Source organism: Arachis stenosperma, chromosome 8 (assembly GCF_014773155.1).
Source record: "Arachis stenosperma cultivar V10309 chromosome 8, arast.V10309.gnm1.PFL2, whole genome shotgun sequence".
NCBI lineage: Eukaryota > Viridiplantae > Streptophyta > Magnoliopsida > Fabales > Fabaceae > Arachis > Arachis stenosperma.
In genome coordinates this window covers 2,126,324-2,145,540 of record NC_080384.1, presented here as the reverse complement: position 1 = coordinate 2,145,540, position 19,217 = coordinate 2,126,324, and the positions used below count along the sequence as shown (strand labels likewise).

Here is a 19,217-nt window from a genome sequence, read left to right as displayed (position 1 = left end):
AATGAGATTGCTTACCATGTAGAGTATTATCAAATAAAAAATGGGAAGAAAACTATCCATCTCTCTTAATTGCGGGAAGGGTCAGAGAGAAAGTACCACCGGGTTTTCCGGTGCAAGGACGAATAAGCAAAAGCTGATTAAATGACACGTGTCAGATGTGTGTCCGTTGGATGGTCAAAGCAGAACTGTGATTCACTCATCCCGGCCGAGATTTACTGAAACTGAAAGAGAACTGTAGAGAGGTTTGGCAGTGATAGATTTTCATGTTCCCTCACACTCACACCCTCTCTCTCTCTCTCTCTTTCTCTCACACTCACATGAGACACACACAGAGACATACTCTCTCTCTCTCTCTCTCCTCAAGTCTTGAGTGTGCTTCACTGCAACAACAAAACCAACCCCGTCTGAATTGCTCTTGTAGGATATAGTGAGATACAGTCTACAGTTACAGTCTAAAAGCAAGAGAGAGATGGTTGGATTGGTGACCACAATTCATAAATGATAGTTGAACAGTAGAGTGGATGGGTGCAGTTACCATGGCGGCGTAGCAGAGAGAGAGAGAGGGGCTCTAATTCCGTGCCATAATTGCCTTTGATTTGGAGAAACTAAAACTGCAACTGCAGCTACTGCAAGAGAATTGATCAGCCAGCAGCAACATACACCAAACCCAACATCCTGTTTTCTTTGGTCATTTTATTCTTTGAAAGGTCTTTTTCTTTTTGTTCTTTTTTATTTTTAATGTTTTAATTTCGTTTTGGTTTGAGCAGGAAAAGAAAAAAAAAAAAAAACAGTTTTCTGCAAAAGCTGCAAATGCCCAAACAAGTCTATACAAGATCAAACTTGAGACGCCTCTCCCACACAATTCACAGTTGAGTTGAGTGGGTGAGAGAGTGACATAAAATTTTATTTAAAAAGAAAAAAGAAGATTGCTTAGGTAAAAATTATTAAGCAAAAAATTAAGAAGTATCTGCAAATAAACGTAACCCACCGTTTATGCAATTTAAACAGCTGTAGTAGGACGATGTTTGGGTTAAACAGAAACACTAGTACGTAATAGTATGCGATTGAATACAAGTTGGTGCGAGCTGAGTGCACTAGTATTTTAAAGATTCGCGAAGGTTCTATCTGCTATGGATGATATTATCTCTGAATTGGGGATAGTTTCAGCTTTTGGGTGCAACAACAAATGGCTGGGTTCTTCTCTCTAGGTGGAAGGGGAGCTGGCCCACACAGCAACAAGGAAGAAGAAGGAGAAAGAGTAGCAGAAAAACATCATCAAGACCATCACAACAGCAATAGCCTATTCTTGTTCAGGAACAACGAGGAGGTGTACAACAAAGGAGGATTCGAGATATGGCCGCAGCCCTACCACCAAAACCAAGGTTTCAGCAACTACTACTCGTTTGGGGTGGGTCCTAGTACTCATCAACCTAGAAGGAACAACAACAACAACGACAACTCCAACAACAACTCCAACGACGAAGGCGTCTCCTTCTGTGTCTCGGATGAGTCGACGAGATTTGGACTGACGATGATGAGGTCCTCCGGTGGTGGTGGTGGAGGCACGGGGAGCGGCGGCGGTGGCGGTGGCGGTGGCGTAAACTGCCAGGACTGCGGGAACCAAGCAAAGAAAGACTGTGCTCACCTGAGATGCAGGACTTGTTGTAAGAGCCGAGGGTTTCAGTGCCAAACCCACGTGAAGAGCACTTGGGTTCCTGCCGCAAAACGCCGTGAACGACAGCAACAACTCGCTGCCTTGCAGCAACAGCAATTGCACAGTGCAGACACTTCTTCTAAACGACACAGAGACACTCATCCAGCTCTTGACACTCTTCCTTGCGCTCCTCCTGTTCCCACCATCACCACCACAGGTACATATATTATTATATATTATTTTTATATACAGTACAGTGAGTGAGATATTGAGCAGTAGTAGTAGTAGTAGTAGTAGAAGAAGAATGCTATACCTAACCGATGAATGATGATGATGGATCCATATCATGTGAAAATGAAACTACACTACTAGCTTCATATGCTTGTCCTTATCCTTTCTGTCCCTCTCTCTTTCTTCTATTTCTAAATTCCGTCACTGTTTTCAAGTAAAACTGACGAAATTATTTAGGTTTAATTTCCATGTGAGCCCTTTTTGGTTGGAGAGTGGGCTAATTGCATTCTTTTTTGATTTTATTTGTTTGTCCTTATTATGATGATTATGATTAGGGTTGGAACTGGGTCAATTCCCTTCAGAAGTAAGCTCATCAGCGGTGTTTAGGTGTGTGAAAGTTAGCGCAATAGACAGTGTAGATGAACAGTATGCATATCAAACCGCTGTCAACATCGGAGGCCATGTTTTCAAGGGAATTCTCTACGATCAAGGTCCCCAAGGACTTTACACTACTGCCGTTGTTGCCGAGGGTTCTTCCGCTGGAGGAGGAGGAGCTGAACCTCAACAACAACTCAGCCTCATAACAGCTGCAACCACCACCGCTGGGAACCCCTTTGACCCTTCTTCACTTTACCCGGCTCCCCTCAACGCTTTCATGGCTGGTACGCAATTCTTCCCACCACCAAAGTCCTAACATACTCCCTAGCTAACTCTCTCGGAGTAACACCATTGAATTTCTATCCAGCCTTGTTATTTGGAAAAACGGTTATGAGAGTCTATGACCATGACCAAGTTAAAAGGGGCCGCGAGGATGTTTGTTACTTTGTTTTATGTTATCGAAATGCCAATGTCAATCCAGGTTTTCATGATTTATCTCGGCATTAGACCCACTTTTCATATAAAAATGATTTTGAATTTGATTTCTCCGATTGTATGTGGGACTGTGTGTTCCGTTTTCCTCGGCATAGACAGCATTATTTTGATCGATGTGTGTGCACTAAATTATGTTAAGTTTTTCGGTTATGGCGGTGATTTGATTTGATTTGTTAGTTTATGTAATTTTCTTTTTCTGGGTTAATAGTTAGTGAGCCTTTCTGCTCGGTGCTGAACTCGAAGCCGCTTTTTCCTGTTTACCCGTTTGCTTGCCGGATTAAAATGGAACGAAATAGGTTCCGTGTTTGGTTTAACATAGTAGAATTTCAAATATTTTTCTATCCTTTTCCTTTTTATTATTAGTATCAAAATCCTCTTAAAATTTGCATTTAAACAGACGAAGAATGCTCCATCTTTTTTTTTCTTTGTCTCTTCCATGCATTGCGAACTTCGCAACTATATAGCAGGTAGAGCTGTCCAGCCTTTAAAGTGAAATCTGGATTCTGCGCGCATTATTTTCTTCTATACCATTGATATTTCATAATTATGTTACGTATAAATGGAGAATTACAACTAGCATTTACACCAACTACTTCTCTGAGCAACAATAAAATTTAGCCACTGGAATAGGCAACCATGATCCATGGATGTGACTTCCATATTCTAAAGTCGGAAAAGTCATCTTCTTTAATTTGGCACATAACGTTTAAATGCTTCTAAAAGTATGTGCATGTGATGTATGTTTATGCATATAAGTGTATGCTGCTACCAAAGATATAGGTCAAGGTACACATTGTTTTATAGGGTTAATGATACTTTCCTAGAATGCTTCTTTTAGTTCATAAGGAAGAACCAGAAACTCCTACAGAAAATTTCCCTAGTTTTGTAATAACTGGCCCATAACATGTGCTACACAACCTTCCGCTGATTGTGACCTTCCATAGTCTTTATTAATAACCTCCCCATACTTTTTTCTTTCTCTATTTTTCCTCTTCTTCTTCTTCCTTTGCTAGTGTTTATCATGTTTATAGACAGTACGTAGATAGTGTTTTAGAGAAAGTTAATTGCATCGTTAACCTATGTACCCTATTGTTCCTTTGTCACATATCTAGGAAAACAAACCCTTTGATTCCTTCATCGGCTCCATTTGGTAAACACTTCATTTAATTAGAATAATCAGCCACTCAGCAATCATTATTTTAAATATTATTTTTTTTAAATTTATTATTTTAGAGGTGAATCAATACTATTAGAGTTCTACATTATATGTAAAGTCTTAATAGTTTTTATTGGTGTTGACAATTCTCACCCCTTAAACTAAGTTAGAATATTAATGTAAACTCATTTAATTCGAATGTGATGATATTAGAGTTTGTCCTATATATATAATTGTTATTAGGCTACTTGACACATTATTCAATTAATTTTAAAAAAAAAATTAAATTCTTGACCATTCCTAAATATGTGGATAACTATGACACTCTAAAGTCTAATGATTATTAGTCTAGTTCATGACTAGTAAAAAATCTTAAATACAATTTATTAAAAAGATTATTTCTATTGTGAGTGTGGTTATATATATTAGGTTCAAACTTGTTCCTATAGAAGAAGCTTCAGCAAAATGTTATCGAAGCTTTTGCTAAGATCTTCATGATTATAAGATCAGTTGAGGATTAAAGTAGACTGGATTTTATGCCTTTTAGAGGACACAACCATAGAGGGAATAAAAAAAGAGTTGAATCTATAATTGTAGCTCAAGTCTAGTCACTTCTGTTGGCCACATGCATGCATCAAGAGAAAAAGAAGAGAGGGAGAAGAACATTATAAAGAAAGTAGTTGTGACACCATATCGTTCATGTCAATGCTTTGGTTATGCTGAAAAACGTTAATTTTTGCTAAGCTAGTTCATCCTAAGAAGAAGCATCATAATGAAAATCACTCAAAGCATGAGAGTAGTCCGGAAAAGGCAACGCACACATGCACAAATAAAGTAAGATGGAATGATCGATGTTGCGCTAATGATAAAATCACCATTAAAAATATATCAAATTACATTATTATTGAGCTCCTTTAATTGTAAACAATATATTATACACAGTATTCTTTATATTTATCATACTTACATTGACTACACATTATACAAATATTGAATTATCAGGTATAATATCATCATCTATCTAAATCTTCTTTAAATTGAAGAAGACTGATGTAAGGTGAAAATTAAAGTAGTACATTTTTATTTACTAGAGTATCCTATATGTAAGGTGTTAGTAATTTCAAAGTATTAACCCCCCAAAATACTGTTTAAGTTACCCACTGATAGAAACATTTCCCAAATAGAAATCTAATTAATAATTAGACCTTTGGATTTTCTGATGTTATTATTGGAAGATTATCAGGTGTAACTGGAATGCTCTCATGCATGTAAAGTTTCACCGTATAGCTAGTGCTATAAATTAAAGTCAAATAGTTATTATATTATAACTTAATTGAATTTTTAATCCCCGTCCAAACCTGAAAAATATAACGATAAATTTTGAACATGCAGTCCATAATTAAACGATGCGAGTGATATATATGCCATCTTTTAGGAATGCTAAAATGATTGATGAACTTCGGAATTAGGATGCAAGAAAAAGGGTGTGTGTATCATATATATCCTTATTGCTTTAATTGTTTCTGCAGTTTATTTATTTGCGAATAGCCAAGGTTGTTAATCATTTGATTTACAATTCTACTATAACTAATAATTAGGGTACCAACCAATTATAACCAATTAGTGAATGAAGTATAAAAGAAATCTAACAAAAAAATATTCGATATAATTTTTTTAATTTTTGATTTTTTTAATTTTTGATTTTTTTATATTTCAAAAATAACATCCAAAATTTAACCAAAAAATATCTAAAATTATTATAAAAAATTCAAATTCTTGAAAAGAAACCTTTAAAATCTAACAAAATAATCATCTAAAATAAATTGTATCAGAACTTCTAAAGGTGATGAAAAGATTATGCGAAGAGAGAAAGAGCAGCAGCAAAAGAGAAAAAGAAAAAAAGAGATTAAAAAAATAAGAGAACACGTATTTTTTTTAGCATAAACCTAATTTTTTAAATTTTAAAATTAGTTTTTATTTTAAAAATTGACTGCTTGATGGCTAAACTTTTTTTTATTTATATAAGTGAGTTGGTCGCTAGCTGCTAGATCATAAACTCCTTTTAAGACTAATGGTATGACCATGCAATTAATCTGCACTATTCATGAAAATTAAGGTTATGGATTCAACCGCAGCAAAAGAAAAGTTGTCCCTTAATTTGTTAATTATGTTTTCAAACTGTGAATTAATCTCAGAGAAGGCTATGAAGTGACTGTTATCTCACGTGTATGGTAAATGAAACCTAAGCTTGTTATGACGGATTTCATGTTACTATATACATTGTCATTAAGGCACCGTTAAAACAAAAGTAGGTACAAAGATTCTTGAAAATGAAAATCTTTTTTATTTTATTTTATGTTTTTTATTTTTGAAGAGAACTACTCCTTTCCTAATTCCTATAGCCTGTAGACAATAGAACTAGTGAGTAGTGACACTAAACATGTCAAATCACAATTACAGAATAATTATACAGAGAATTAATATTTAATTAGTTAATATTAATTATTTTTTATTGTAAAACAATCTTTTTTATTTTATTTTTATAGAATTTAGAATTAAGAATAATTTAGAGTTTGAAATTTAAAATTTAAAAATAAAAATATTGCTGATATTGATGGAAAATAACTGATTCTTTACTTAATTAACGATAAATTCTTAATATAAATTTGTAAATAAGAAATTATTAATGCTTTCAGACCAAAATATTATTTTTATTTTAAATTTTATTATACATCTAAGTATTTTATTTAATTATATCTAACTGAATTGATTCAAACTCAATAAAAATTACTCTAAAATATACGTATAAAATTATACATTTTTTAACTTTGACACCAAAATTTTTCAAAATTTTAGTTTAATACTGCAATTTTTCCCTTGTTTCTTATCCTTCTTCTTCCTTCTTTCTTTATACAGAATTTTTATGTTTTTATTTATAAAGTTATGTATTTTTTTGTGTTTATTTTCAAAAAGGATAATAAACCAAAAAATAAAACAAAAAGTTGCATAATTTTTTTTATTTTTTTTTTGTTTTATTCTTCTTAGAGGATAAAACAATAAAAATTATATGGGTTTACAAAAAGAATTATGAAAACAAGAAAAAGAAGGAGGAATATAAGTTATCTAAAGAAAAACATAAAATAAAAAAATAGTACCAAATTTTTTAATTATGACATATAAAATAAAATGATGCAAATTTTGTTCGCTTCTTTTTTCTTCATGCACAAATTTTGAGTTTTTTTTAATAAAGTTATGTGTTTTTTTAAAAAAAAATTGTATTTATTATTAGAAAAAAAAACTAAAAAATGAAATAAAAAGTAGAATACCTTTTTTTATTATTTCTTATTTATTTGTTTGATTTTTTTAAGGGTGAAACAATAAGAATTATAAGAGTATAAAATAAGAAAAACTATAAAAATAAAAAGAAGTAGGAGAAGGAAGAAGAGGCTAATTTTTTTTATATTGATTAAATATATGTGTAATACGTCGTTATTGGAAGATTAGGTATTTTTTTTTGATATGGTGTTTTTTTTAAATTGATATTATTCAAATCGGACAGTCCGATTTGTTTAAAAAAAAGTACAAATTGGAGGGTCCGATTAGTATTTTTAAATTTTTTTATTTTTAAAAATAAAAATTAAACGGTCCGATTTTAACATTAAAAAATTTTTAATTTTCAAAAACACAAATTAGACCGTCTAATTTGTGATTGTTTGTTTAAAAAATAAAACAATAATACAAAGAAATTGAAGGCACCGATTTATGTAACCCATAACAACTTAAAACACTTCTCTTCTCACATCATTTTGTGATACACTTTTCTCTCTCACACAAAAACGAATAAGCAAAAAAAAAAGCTAAGAACGTATACAAACAAAAAATGTGCTTACATAAATTTAACTTAGTTGGATTTAATTTTAAAAAAATTTGATTGTCTAATATTTTTATTTTATTTTAATCAATTAATTAATTTTGTGACGCAACATTTTAGACATCTTATTCTTAAATTGAAATAATTTTGAAATATTGGAAGGGAAAGTTGGCCAGCAATTTTTTATAAAGTTGACCAGCATTTAACTATCAAAAGAAAATTGAATGATTTCGTACCATTGAATTTAATCTCACACCATTAAAAACATTATTAATGGCCAATTGATAGTTACAAAACACAAAAATTACTGGCCCTAACACTCCTCATATTGAAAATAATACCCAACTACCATATATATAAATGTATTAATCAACTTTATTTGTGTAGTTAAACAACAACAACAACAATAAATACATATAAATAAATAACAAGGCAAAGAAGAATAATAACAACTTCAATGTGTGTGTGTTTAGAATAATAACAACTTCATCAATAATGCGAAACTCAAATAATGCAATAGACACATAATTAAGCAGTACACTTCAATCTTCATATATAATAAATAACTCAGATATTTATGTATTTAATTAGTTAATTTTAATTATTGCATGGGCATATTCTAATATGAGTACGAAATGCAAGCACAGTAAACCGCGGGATGGAAATAGCGGCAAAATTCGTAAACCAAGTCTTATTCGAGACAGTATAAATTCACATCCAAGGCGTTAAATCCGTGCTTTTGCATTTCGAAATCACAAATCACGATGATGAATGAAGGATGCCTTCCCACGATGGATCTGCTACGATCGGAGCCTATGCAGCTAGTTCAGTTGATCATTCCCATCGAAGCAGCTCATCGATCCATCTCTTACCTCGGTGATCTCGGCCTCGTTCAATTCAAAGATGTACATGCGTCTTTTTCGATTCTTGTTGCTCTTTCTTTTTGCGATTCACAATTAATGCTCAGACTCGCATTTTTCCAATGTTACCACTTCCATTGTTGATGGATCGTGTTTGTATAATTTTCCAGCTCAATGCAGATAAAAGCCCGTTCCAACGAACATATGCTACTCAGGTGCCTATCACATTATTTCTTTTTGAGTACGTAGTTGCTTTCAATTTAATTTCTGCATTTTACAGAAAACAGATTCATGCATCTATGCCTTGTGTGCATGGCTTATTCAGATTTTGTCAATTTTATAGTGTTATTGTTACGGATATACATACAGGCACAAACAGTGTGCGGATCATCTAGAACATTCTGTCATTTGATCTATTTAATTTTTCACTTGAGCAATTGGATTTTGCAATTTAGATTTTGTTGAAATTTGAAAACAGTTTAGATCTCTAATTTTGGTGCTTTTTGAGACTCCTAAGAAAATTCGAGTGATTAAGCTGATACCTTAACTACACCCTGGAGAGAACTCTTTCAAGCTTATAAATATTGATTGATCTTAATTCTTACAACTTAAAATGAGACTGTTCTATTTTATAGAATTGATTCCTACGTACACTTGAAAACTTTCCATTTTAATATGTAGATTAAAAGGTGCGGGGAAATGGCTCGCACGCTACGGTTATTTAAGGAACAAATGACAAAGGCGGGTGTATCTCCCTCGATGCAGAATACCAGAAATAGTGTTATTGATCTGGATCATTTGGAGGTTGTTATGTGCTCTGAAACTTTTCCCACTCACTTTAATTTTCTGTTTCAGAACTCTATTCCATGTAATGAAACTTCTCTTCATGGCTAGGTTAAACTTAAAGAACTTGAAGCTGATCTGCTTGAGAACAAGGCAAATAATGAGAAGTTGCAACACACCTACAACGAGCTGGTAGAATATAAGCTTGTTTTGGAGAAGGTAAGGTTTGCTAAGTACAACAATAATAGCTACAAATTGCCATCACCAAATTCGATAGGTTCTTCTATTTTTGAATTATATGCAGATTGTAAGTATAGATGGAAACATTATGCTTAGGCTCTTTCTTATCCTAGGTTGAATAAGGCTACTGATGGCAAAAGCAGGACTGTGTTTTTGTTTATCATTTCAGGTTGGTGAATTTTTCTCTTCAGCACAAAACAGTGCTGTAGCTCAGCAGAGGGAGCATGATGTCCAAACAACTGTTAAAGGGTCGATTGACAGCCCATTATTACTAGAACAAGTATCCTATATACCTTTACATATTCAGATTATTACTTTCCTGTTCTGTTCTAATTCTCTTGCTGGTGACACTTGGAAAATTATGTTCTGTAGGAGACAACAGCGTTTTCGGCTAAGCAGGTTAAGCTGGGTTTTATCAGTGGTCTTGTTCCGAGAGAAAAATCAATTCCTTTTGAAAGAATCTTGTTTCGTGCTACAAGGGGGAATGTATTTATGAAGCAAGCCGTGATTGATAAACCTGTGCTCGATCCAATATCAGGAGAGAAGGTTATTCTAAAATATTAAGTTTAAATCTATAGTCTCCTGTAGAAGTTCAAATATATAGTTTGCACGCAAGAGCATTATTACACATCTTCCTTTTATCCTTTACCACTATAATGCTCAAGATTTTGGGATATTTCTATCTGATATTATCTTTTCCTTCTTCTGATTTGGGCAATTCATTCTTATATATATTGTCATTGGTTCTTTCTACTTTCTTAATCGGAGTTAGATAATAAAATCTTGACTGTAATCTTACAGGTTGATAAAAATGTATTTGTTGTATTTTATTCTGGGGAGAGAGTTAAAAGTAAAATTCTGAAAATATGTGATGCTTTTGGAGCAAATCGCTATCCTTTCTCAGATGACCTGGGGAAACAATTTCAGATGATAAGAGAGGTACATTACTTATTGCCAAGTTGCGTATTTGTTAGAAAAAATTGACTTATGAAATTCGTTCATGCTCTTCATAGCCTGACAGTGGATAAGCCACTTATAATAATTATTGTACATTACAAACTTGTCAGGTGTCAGGGAAACTTTCAGAGTTGAAGACTACCATCGATGTAGGATTGCTTCATTGGAGCACTTTACTCCAGTCTATTGGACATCAGTATGAGCAGTGGAGCCTTCTGGTTTGCTAACAGCTTTGTTTTAGTATTTCCGATGATATTATCTCTGCTGAAAGAGACACATAAACTAGCACTTTTTTCTGCTTTCAGTTTTGCTGCGAAGTACCAAGCTTCTGCGTTTAATTAATTTTCATTCCGACGCTGATATTTCCTTTATTATGTTTTAATTGATAGTTGAGGAGGGAAAAAGCCGTTTATCACACCCTAAATATGCTTAGCTTTAATGTGACGAGAAAATGTCTCCTTGCAGAAGGTTGGTGTCCTGTTTTTGCGACAAGTCAGGTTTGCTCTTGAACTAGGAATTTAATTCTGATATGAAGTGCATAAACCTATATCGATTGCAACTTTACATTTGCTCTAATTTATTTTTAATTCAAAACTTGACAGATTCAGAAAGTATTGCAGCGGGCAACTAGGGATTGTAACTCCCAGGTCGGAGCCATATTTCAGGTTCTCCAGACAAAGGAATCACCACCGACCTATTTTTACACAAACAAATTTACTTCTTCTTTTCAAGAAATTGTAGATGCTTATGGGTGAGTTACACAGGGCTTAGCATATCCTTTCCAATGAGCTTTATATTGATCAAACCAGCACTTCTAATAATAACTTTGTAGCGATAAATTTTCTGGTCTATTGCGACTACTTTCTTTATTTGCTTATTTGCCTCCTGATGTATTGATAGTCATGGAACTAAAATCACCAGTTGCTAATACCTGACAGAGTTGCCAAGTACCAGGAGGCAAATCCCGGTGTATACACAATCATCACCTTTCCGTTCCTTTTCGCTGTCATGTTTGGTGACTGGGGCCATGGCATATGCATATTGCTGGCTTCTTTGTACCTCATAATTAGAGAGAAAAAGTATTCGAGTCAGGTACTCAACTCATCGATTTTTGTATTCATGATGATTGCTTCCTCGTCCTCATTTTCCATGCTTGCATTAATTTTTTTCTCGTTGATGTCAATGGCAGAAACTTGGAGACATCATGCAAATGGCATTTGGCGGACGCTATGTTATTGCGATGATGGCAATCTTCTCAATCTACACTGGCTTCATATACAATGAATTCTTCTCTGTTCCGTTTGCTATATTTGCACCATCTGCCTATGCATGCCGTGATCCATCATGCAGGTGGTTGTCAGTACAATTTATTGAACTTATTTTTTTTCTTCTATGCTAATTGGTCACAGTATATGTATTTTAGTATCATTATTATTACTTTTCAGGGATGCTTCTACAACAGGTTTAATAAAAGTGCGAAACACCTACCCATTTGGTCTGGATCCTGTATGGCATGGCACTCGGAGTGAACTTCCATTTCTTAACTCTTTGAAGATGAAGATGTCTATTTTACTAGGAGTATGCCAGATGAATCTTGGAATCATATTGAGTTATTTTAATGCAAAATACTTTGGAAGCAGCATAGATGTTTGGTAATAGAGAAATACTAGTCAACATGTGGTCTGTGTTTTTTGCATGCAGTGCTCAATGTTTAACTTACTGATGTTGTTTCAGGCACCAATTTGTTCCCCAGATGATATTCTTAAATAGCCTATTCGGCTACCTTTCGCTCATCATAATTGTTAAATGGTTTACTGGATCACAGGCCGACTTATATCATGTGATGATATACATGTTCTTAAGTCCAACTGATGATTTGGGTGAAAACCAGCTCTTTGTTGGCCAGAAGTTTCTTCAAGTAAGAAATTTTTAAATTTGATTTCGGTACATTTTATTTTGTTTAGTGATACTGATTAGATGCTATCTATTAACCGTCCACACTGTTTCTTTACTGCTAGCTTGGATTATTGTTGTCAGCACTTGTAGCTGTACCATGGATGTTATTACCAAAGCCCTTTCTTCTGAAGAAACAACACGAAGAAGTATACTTTGAATCAATATTTTTTGTTTCTTTATTTTTCTTTTCATTCTTAATTCCTATTACTATACTCAAGCTTGATTATCATGCTTCACAGAGGCATCAAGGTCAATCTTACTCTCTGGTCCACAGTACGGATGATCCTATTGAATCAGGGCCACATAGCCCTCACGGCCATGAGGAGTTTGAGTTCAGTGAAGTTTTCGTGCACCAACTTATACATACAATAGAATTTGTGCTTGGTGCTGTGTCTAATACAGCTTCATATCTACGTCTATGGGCCCTCAGGTAGGTAGCTGAAAACATTTGAAAGCTTCTTTATCATGCTTGGATTTCTTCTTCGGGTTCTATCTAAAAAAAAGACAATTCTATGATGCCTTTACTCTAGTGTCGAATTCATTTAATTTACTTTCTAGAGTAAATATCAAATACTTAAAAATTTCTTTTTTTATATTTTTAAATTAAATATTAATTTTTAATCTTATGTTAACAAAATAGATTCTAAATATTAGTCACTGTAGATATAAAAAAAAAAAAAGACAGAACAGAACTCACAAATAACCATTCATTATAAATCTATGAATAAACATCTAAAAAATCACTAGTCAGTAAAGCCAACCAAAAGTGCTTTTCCATCTAATTTTTTTTTCTCGCATCATGCCGTTGCTCAGTGTTGCAAAGTTCATCATTGGCTTTCAAGAAGAAACCTTGACACAGATAGATTGTTACCGTCCGATTTAGATAGTGACCAGCGTTAAAGAAAGATTTCTTAACAAGTCTATTAATCGTGTAGTTCTTAAATATTAATTCTTTTCAAAATACATAAATTACAACACAAATACGAGTTTATACAAATATATATAATACTATTAAACATGAAAAATTTTGCCATATGAAGCATTAACTAAGACATTCATAGGTGCATTATAAATTACACCGTTCTTAAAAAACAAGGACTTGCCAAAAAACCGATTTCTATTGAGGGACAGAAGGTTTTTGACTCTGATTTCTATTTGTATCTGAAAAATATAAAAAGATAACGGAGTGAATTTTGTAACTTAGTCAATAATAATATATCTGTAATCCATATAAAAAAATACAAATTATATTAAAATAAATCATAAGTTCAATATGCATATAATACATGGTTTATACGTTAGGCTAATATCACTAGTACTAGTTAAAATCTGATGCATTCACAACTAACGTCACCGTTATTAGCTACAATTTTCTAATTAGAACTTTTCAAATCATACAAAATATATAGATTATTTAATTCTTACAAAATACCAAATCTGACAATAAATAAATATATATTAACTTCATAATAAAACTTACTTAGTATTTCAAAATATGCAAAAATATATTTAAAATAGTAGCATACCTTGTGGACAGTAATATAAAGTATTATAAATAATAACAAACAGAATTTGTAAATAGATATTTGTGGATAGTGAAATACAGTAACTGTGAATAGTAAATAGATATTTGTAAATAGTAAATACAATATCTATGAATAGTGAATATAGTATCTGGAAATAGTAAATGCAGTATCTTTATATAGTAAATATTGTATATAAAAATAGTAAATACGATATTTATGAACAGTAAGTATGGTATTTGTGATTAGTAATTACGATATAGTAACATATAAAAAATTGACAATTTAGGAAAATATTTGTACTAAAAAAAAAAATACTACAGATAGAGTGTTTATTTAGAGATTAGTTTTAAGGAATGTGTAGCTATTTCGGTGTATCACCTATACTTACATCAGTCTAATTTTAGCAGTATCTGAACTTTAATAAAAGTGAGAATATTTTTTTCTTTAGCAAAAATTCTTTTAAAAGAGTTTTTTTTTTTTAAAAATAAAAGAATAATATTAAAAGAGAAAAAATAAAACATTCGTGTGTATAGAATGTGCCTGTTGTGGGTAAAAAAAAAGATGAATGATTGGCAATTTTACAGGGGAGGGAGGGGTCTTTTCACAAAGAAAAAGAGCAAAAAAATTAATTAAAATTTTTATATGGGTCTCATATTTTTTATTTTATTATAATTATTAATAATATAATATTATTATAATCACGTAGGCCTCATTGTTAATGTTAAAAAATCTCTTCCTCCTTGGCTATATGCTGCGGACGGAGAGTCTTCTATTTTTTTTATTTTTTTATTTTGGATATCACAGAGATGTCCTGTCTCAGCAAGTTTAAGCTATTCTTTCTTTCATTCTAATTCATGGATTGCTTTAGTATCATCCCCGCTTATTTTAATCTTCAATTGCTGTTTGTTTTAATTTGTTCAGTCTGGCTCATTCAGAGTTGTCGAGTGTCTTCTATGACAAAGTTCTACTTATGGCCTGGGAGTAAGTTTCTTTATTTGTTTTAGCAAGTGTTGGGCTGTTAAGAAAGTTTGTTTGACATTTATGTATCTGATGCAGGTTTAATAATACCGTTATTCTTATTGTTGGCGTTATTGTTTTCATATGTGCAACTGTTGGTGTATTACTGCTTATGGAAACTCTAAGCGCTTTCTTGCATGCTTTGAGACTTCACTGGGTAGAGTTTCAGAATAAATTTTATGTGGGAGATGGTTACAAGTTTGCCCCATTTTCATTTGCGTTACTTAGTGATGAGGATGAACTGTAGTTGCCATATACAGATACCAGATAACATGTATATTAGAATGTCAGTTTTCCCTTAGCCTCTCCTGTAGTTTATGTATTCATGTCGAATACCATGTTAAAGAAGAGCACTGAAAGTGTATTATCCTTCTTTCTTGTTTATTAGCCATTGCATCTGTTGTCAAATCTGCACTATGCAATTTTGAGAGGAAGTTGATGGTAATTTTCTAATGTAATCAGCAACTACAAGTTTAAGGTATGGTTCTCTAGTACGGAAAGCACTTGCCACTTAAAAAAGAATAGTTAAGTCGTGTATAAAGTAATTGTACAATCCTTCTAGAACTTGAAGTTGGTTATTGTTATTCACATATTCGTTTTGACTTATTTATTGAAACTTTAGTTAGAGTAATTGTCAAATTTGATTTTATTGCTTTAGTGCATTATTTAGTACAGGAAATCGGGAATCGATCCTCTCACGTGAAAATTTCTTCTTGGAGTACTAGCATCATGACCTTTTAGTGAGTTGAGTTCCTCATGTACAGCTAATTGCATTCAATTGATATCCGTTAATTTTAATTTCTATTGATGGCCCAGGGTTGAGTCAAGTATATATAAACTGGACTGTATGGAACAAGGAAATATTATTGAATGCTGAAAACTTTCCATGCCTACTGTTTCACACCTTACACTGATATTGAGAATAACAACCAGAAGCAATAATCACGGGATTCACAATAGATGAACACCGGCGTGGCAGTTTGCCAGTGTCCTTTGTGTCTACAACACTAAACCAAGTATTTACATAATACACCACACAACCATGAAAGCAACCTTATACTTAATGGCTAGATGTGTGAATAGCAGTAACAGTTGAGACCATGGAATCCACCCCACACATATTGTGACCTCTGCAGATCTTGTAATATCCATTCTCTCCCCAGTTTTCACCCCATGAGTTCTTTATAATCCAATAAGGCTTTTCCTTAAAGCGAATGGGAGCATAACCACCAGCACCATAGCCCACTAGAAGAACCCCATGATCCAAGTGCTTGCCACAGATGAATGGGCATGAGACTCCTCCTATATATGTCTGCATATAAACTGCATTGATACCAACTGTACCATGCAAAGCTATAGTTAGAGAAAGAGATAGAGAGAAGATCAATAAATTAATAATTAATTCAGCAGATAATTTCAAAATTCCCAAGGGGGGATGGGGCAGGGGATAAAGATAGATGTCGGGGACAGGGAGCCAAGCCTCTGTGTAAAGAAAAATAAGCTACCTGAAAGAGGACCGTTCTTCACCAGGTTTGCTGCAATTTGGTCTTCATCTAGGGAAACCACACTGAAATTGGACACAGAAGCAGCAATTTTACTCTTGTCAAATTTGCAAGGGCCACGATCTCTTCCAGTGTAAGGATAGTCCTCTTCTCGTACTAGTCCACCAGCCTTCTTTGTGTACCCAAATGCAGTGGTCATCAACCCCCCATTGCAGCCCGAGTCACATGCATCATTTAGGTCTGGATCACACTGATAAGATCAAAGAAATTAATTGACCAATGTTTATACAAATTGCTGAATTTATCAGCAAAATATACAACTTCAGGCAGAAGTGCTTCAAGAATTGACACAAGCAACGCTACAAGTTCAAGATGTGTGTAAGTGAAAGACTGAAAGAGTTACCTCGTGATCGCAATCCACAAGCTGTTGCTCACTAAGGCTCACTAGCTCACCCGTTGCCAGAAAATGAGCTCCTTCCAACGCTCCTGTGGTGCTAAAGGACCAACACGACCCACACGTGCCCTGATCAACATATTTCCCCATAAAAGAGCTTAAGCAAGAGCAATACTCAACACAAAACCAATTTAATCTAACTAAGTATACGCATATATTATACATGCCTGGTTCTTGACGTTAGTGACGGCTCCATGGTCGCGCCAGTTGAAGTCTTTAGGGAGATTGTCGGTAGGGAGGATTGGTGCGTTGTGAGCATCAGAGGGAAGGCTAAGAGGTTTAAGGCCAAGGAACTGGCTGCGGAACTCTGACGGAGTGAGATCGGAGAACTTTGTGACGCCGTGTATGGCGGAGGGGTCCAGCTCCTGATGCGACTTTGCTCGGAGCAAGTTGCTCTTGAACACGCCAAACCGATAGTCGTGCTCCTCTTTTGTGGCGTACGTCTTGCTGAACTTGGTCTTGAAGGCGGAGAAGTGGTGCTCCGCGTTCAGCAAGTGCTCATCGCCATCCTCCACCACTTGACGGATCAGAATGTTGTCGTCGTCGTCAATCACCGCCGACGCGACGGCAGCAGAGAGGAGAAGCAGGAGGAGAGTCCAGCGTGAGTGGCGAGCCATTGGAGGAACGTAGTTAAGAATGAACGAATGAGATAGGGATATATTGTGAGATTTTATACGAGATTATGGTGATTCCACATGTGGTCCCTATGTATTATTGTTGGGGGGTTAGGCTGTTCATCTTTGGAGTACACTCATTAGCCAACCAAATGAATACACGGCGGAGCATCTTCTGGTCCTTCCTTCTTTACCCTTTTTCTTGGGACAATTGAGGGATATCCAATTCACCAATTCAGGTGCTTTCATCAAATTAAGATAAGACAAACAGGGATTCATTCACCCGTTTTCCTCGGACGGTTATTAGCATGATTTTTATCAGAGACAAACAAACAAAACAAAATACAGATATTTGGTTTTTTTTTCAATAACTTTTTGAAAATTATTTCGAAATAAGTTTTATAATTTTAATACGTTAAATATATGAAACCTTTTTTTTAAAAAAAGTTATTGCTGTTAGTAAAATAAATGAATAAATAAGGAAGAGGTAATAAATATAAAAGTATAATTATATAACTTTAATAGTAATATTCACCACAATTATTATCACAATATAATAGATATGATTAGTATATTTACTAATATTATAGTAAGATATATAAAGAGAGAATAAAAATTAGTAATATGAAAGAGAGAGAAGAAAGATTATTATTGCCAATATATAAAGAGAGGGAGAATAGTGTTTGTTGTTGTGTAATAACAAAGGAGGCTTAACCTCCTTTTATAGGCATATAGAAGGAATATTTTCAACCTTCATTAATTTCATTCTCTTTTGAGAATGTAATCCTCATATAGGAAATGGGCATCCATGTCCCATACTTTTCACAACACTCCCCCTTGAATGACCATTTAGGATTATTGCCTCGTTAAAACCTTATTAAAAAAAAATTCAATAGAAAAAAACCTTAGTAAAAGAAAAAGAGTACAATATCCTTTGTGATGGGGGTTGCCTCATTAAAAACATTGTCAAGAAAAACCCAATGGAAAAAAACCTGACCAAGGAAAAAAGAGTACAGTCTCCCCTTCTTGCCGACATCATTTAATGTCTCAAAATCGGCGCATCCCAATCTCATGTATCAATCTTTCAAAGAAGAATTTTGGGAGTGACTTTGTGAATAAATCTGTCAGATTGTCACTTGAACGGATCTGTTGGACATCAATTGTCCCTTGATTTTGAAGATCACGGGTGAAAAAGAATTTTAGAGAAATATGCTTTGTTCTATCACCTTTGATGTATCCACCCTTAAGTTGTATTATCTTCAAACAGGACAGTTGGAGCTATCTTCTGATCAATCAGTCCACATGATGACAGAATATATTGGATCACACTCCTCAGCCAAAAACACTCGCGACTAGCTTCATGTATAGCTAGTATTTCAGCATGATTAGAGGATGTTGCTGCAATCGTTTGTTTCGTGGATTTTCATGATATAGCTGTACCACCATATGTGAATAGGTATCCTGTTTGAGATCTCTTTTTATGTGGATCAGACAAATATCCAGCATCTGCATAGCCAACTAAT

At 33.8% G+C, this 19,217-nt stretch overlaps 2 protein-coding genes across 2 annotated transcripts; one reads left to right on the top strand and one right to left on the bottom strand.

Moving 5' to 3' along the window:
* Positions 1-290: 290 nt before the first annotated feature.
* LOC130946343 (V-type proton ATPase subunit a3-like) lies at positions 291-15,393 on the top strand. The gene is made up of 20 exons (XM_057875041.1): positions 291-707; positions 1,009-1,562; positions 8,563-8,690; positions 8,816-8,860; positions 9,327-9,449; positions 9,540-9,647; positions 9,838-9,948; positions 10,044-10,214; positions 10,470-10,607; positions 10,736-10,843; positions 11,015-11,122; positions 11,228-11,376; positions 11,564-11,717; positions 11,815-11,975; positions 12,071-12,277; positions 12,360-12,543; positions 12,644-12,727; positions 12,821-13,011; positions 15,029-15,088; positions 15,164-15,393. Exons 2-20 carry the CDS (start codon positions 1,187-1,189, stop codon positions 15,369-15,371), a joined length of 2,814 nt encoding a protein of 937 aa, XP_057731024.1. The 5' UTR covers positions 291-707; positions 1,009-1,186; the 3' UTR covers positions 15,372-15,393.
* Positions 15,394-15,970: 577 nt separating this feature from the next.
* LOC130943685 (cysteine proteinase 15A-like) lies at positions 15,971-17,991 on the bottom strand. Its single transcript, XM_057871677.1, has 4 exons — positions 17,248-17,991; positions 17,030-17,149; positions 16,630-16,876; positions 15,971-16,462 (listed from the first exon to the last, which is right to left on the bottom strand). The coding sequence occupies exons 1-4, from the start codon at positions 17,695-17,697 to the stop codon at positions 16,185-16,187; spliced, it is 1,095 nt and encodes a 364-aa protein (XP_057727660.1). The 5' UTR covers positions 17,698-17,991; the 3' UTR covers positions 15,971-16,184.
* Between the last annotated feature and the right edge of the window lie 1,226 nt (positions 17,992-19,217).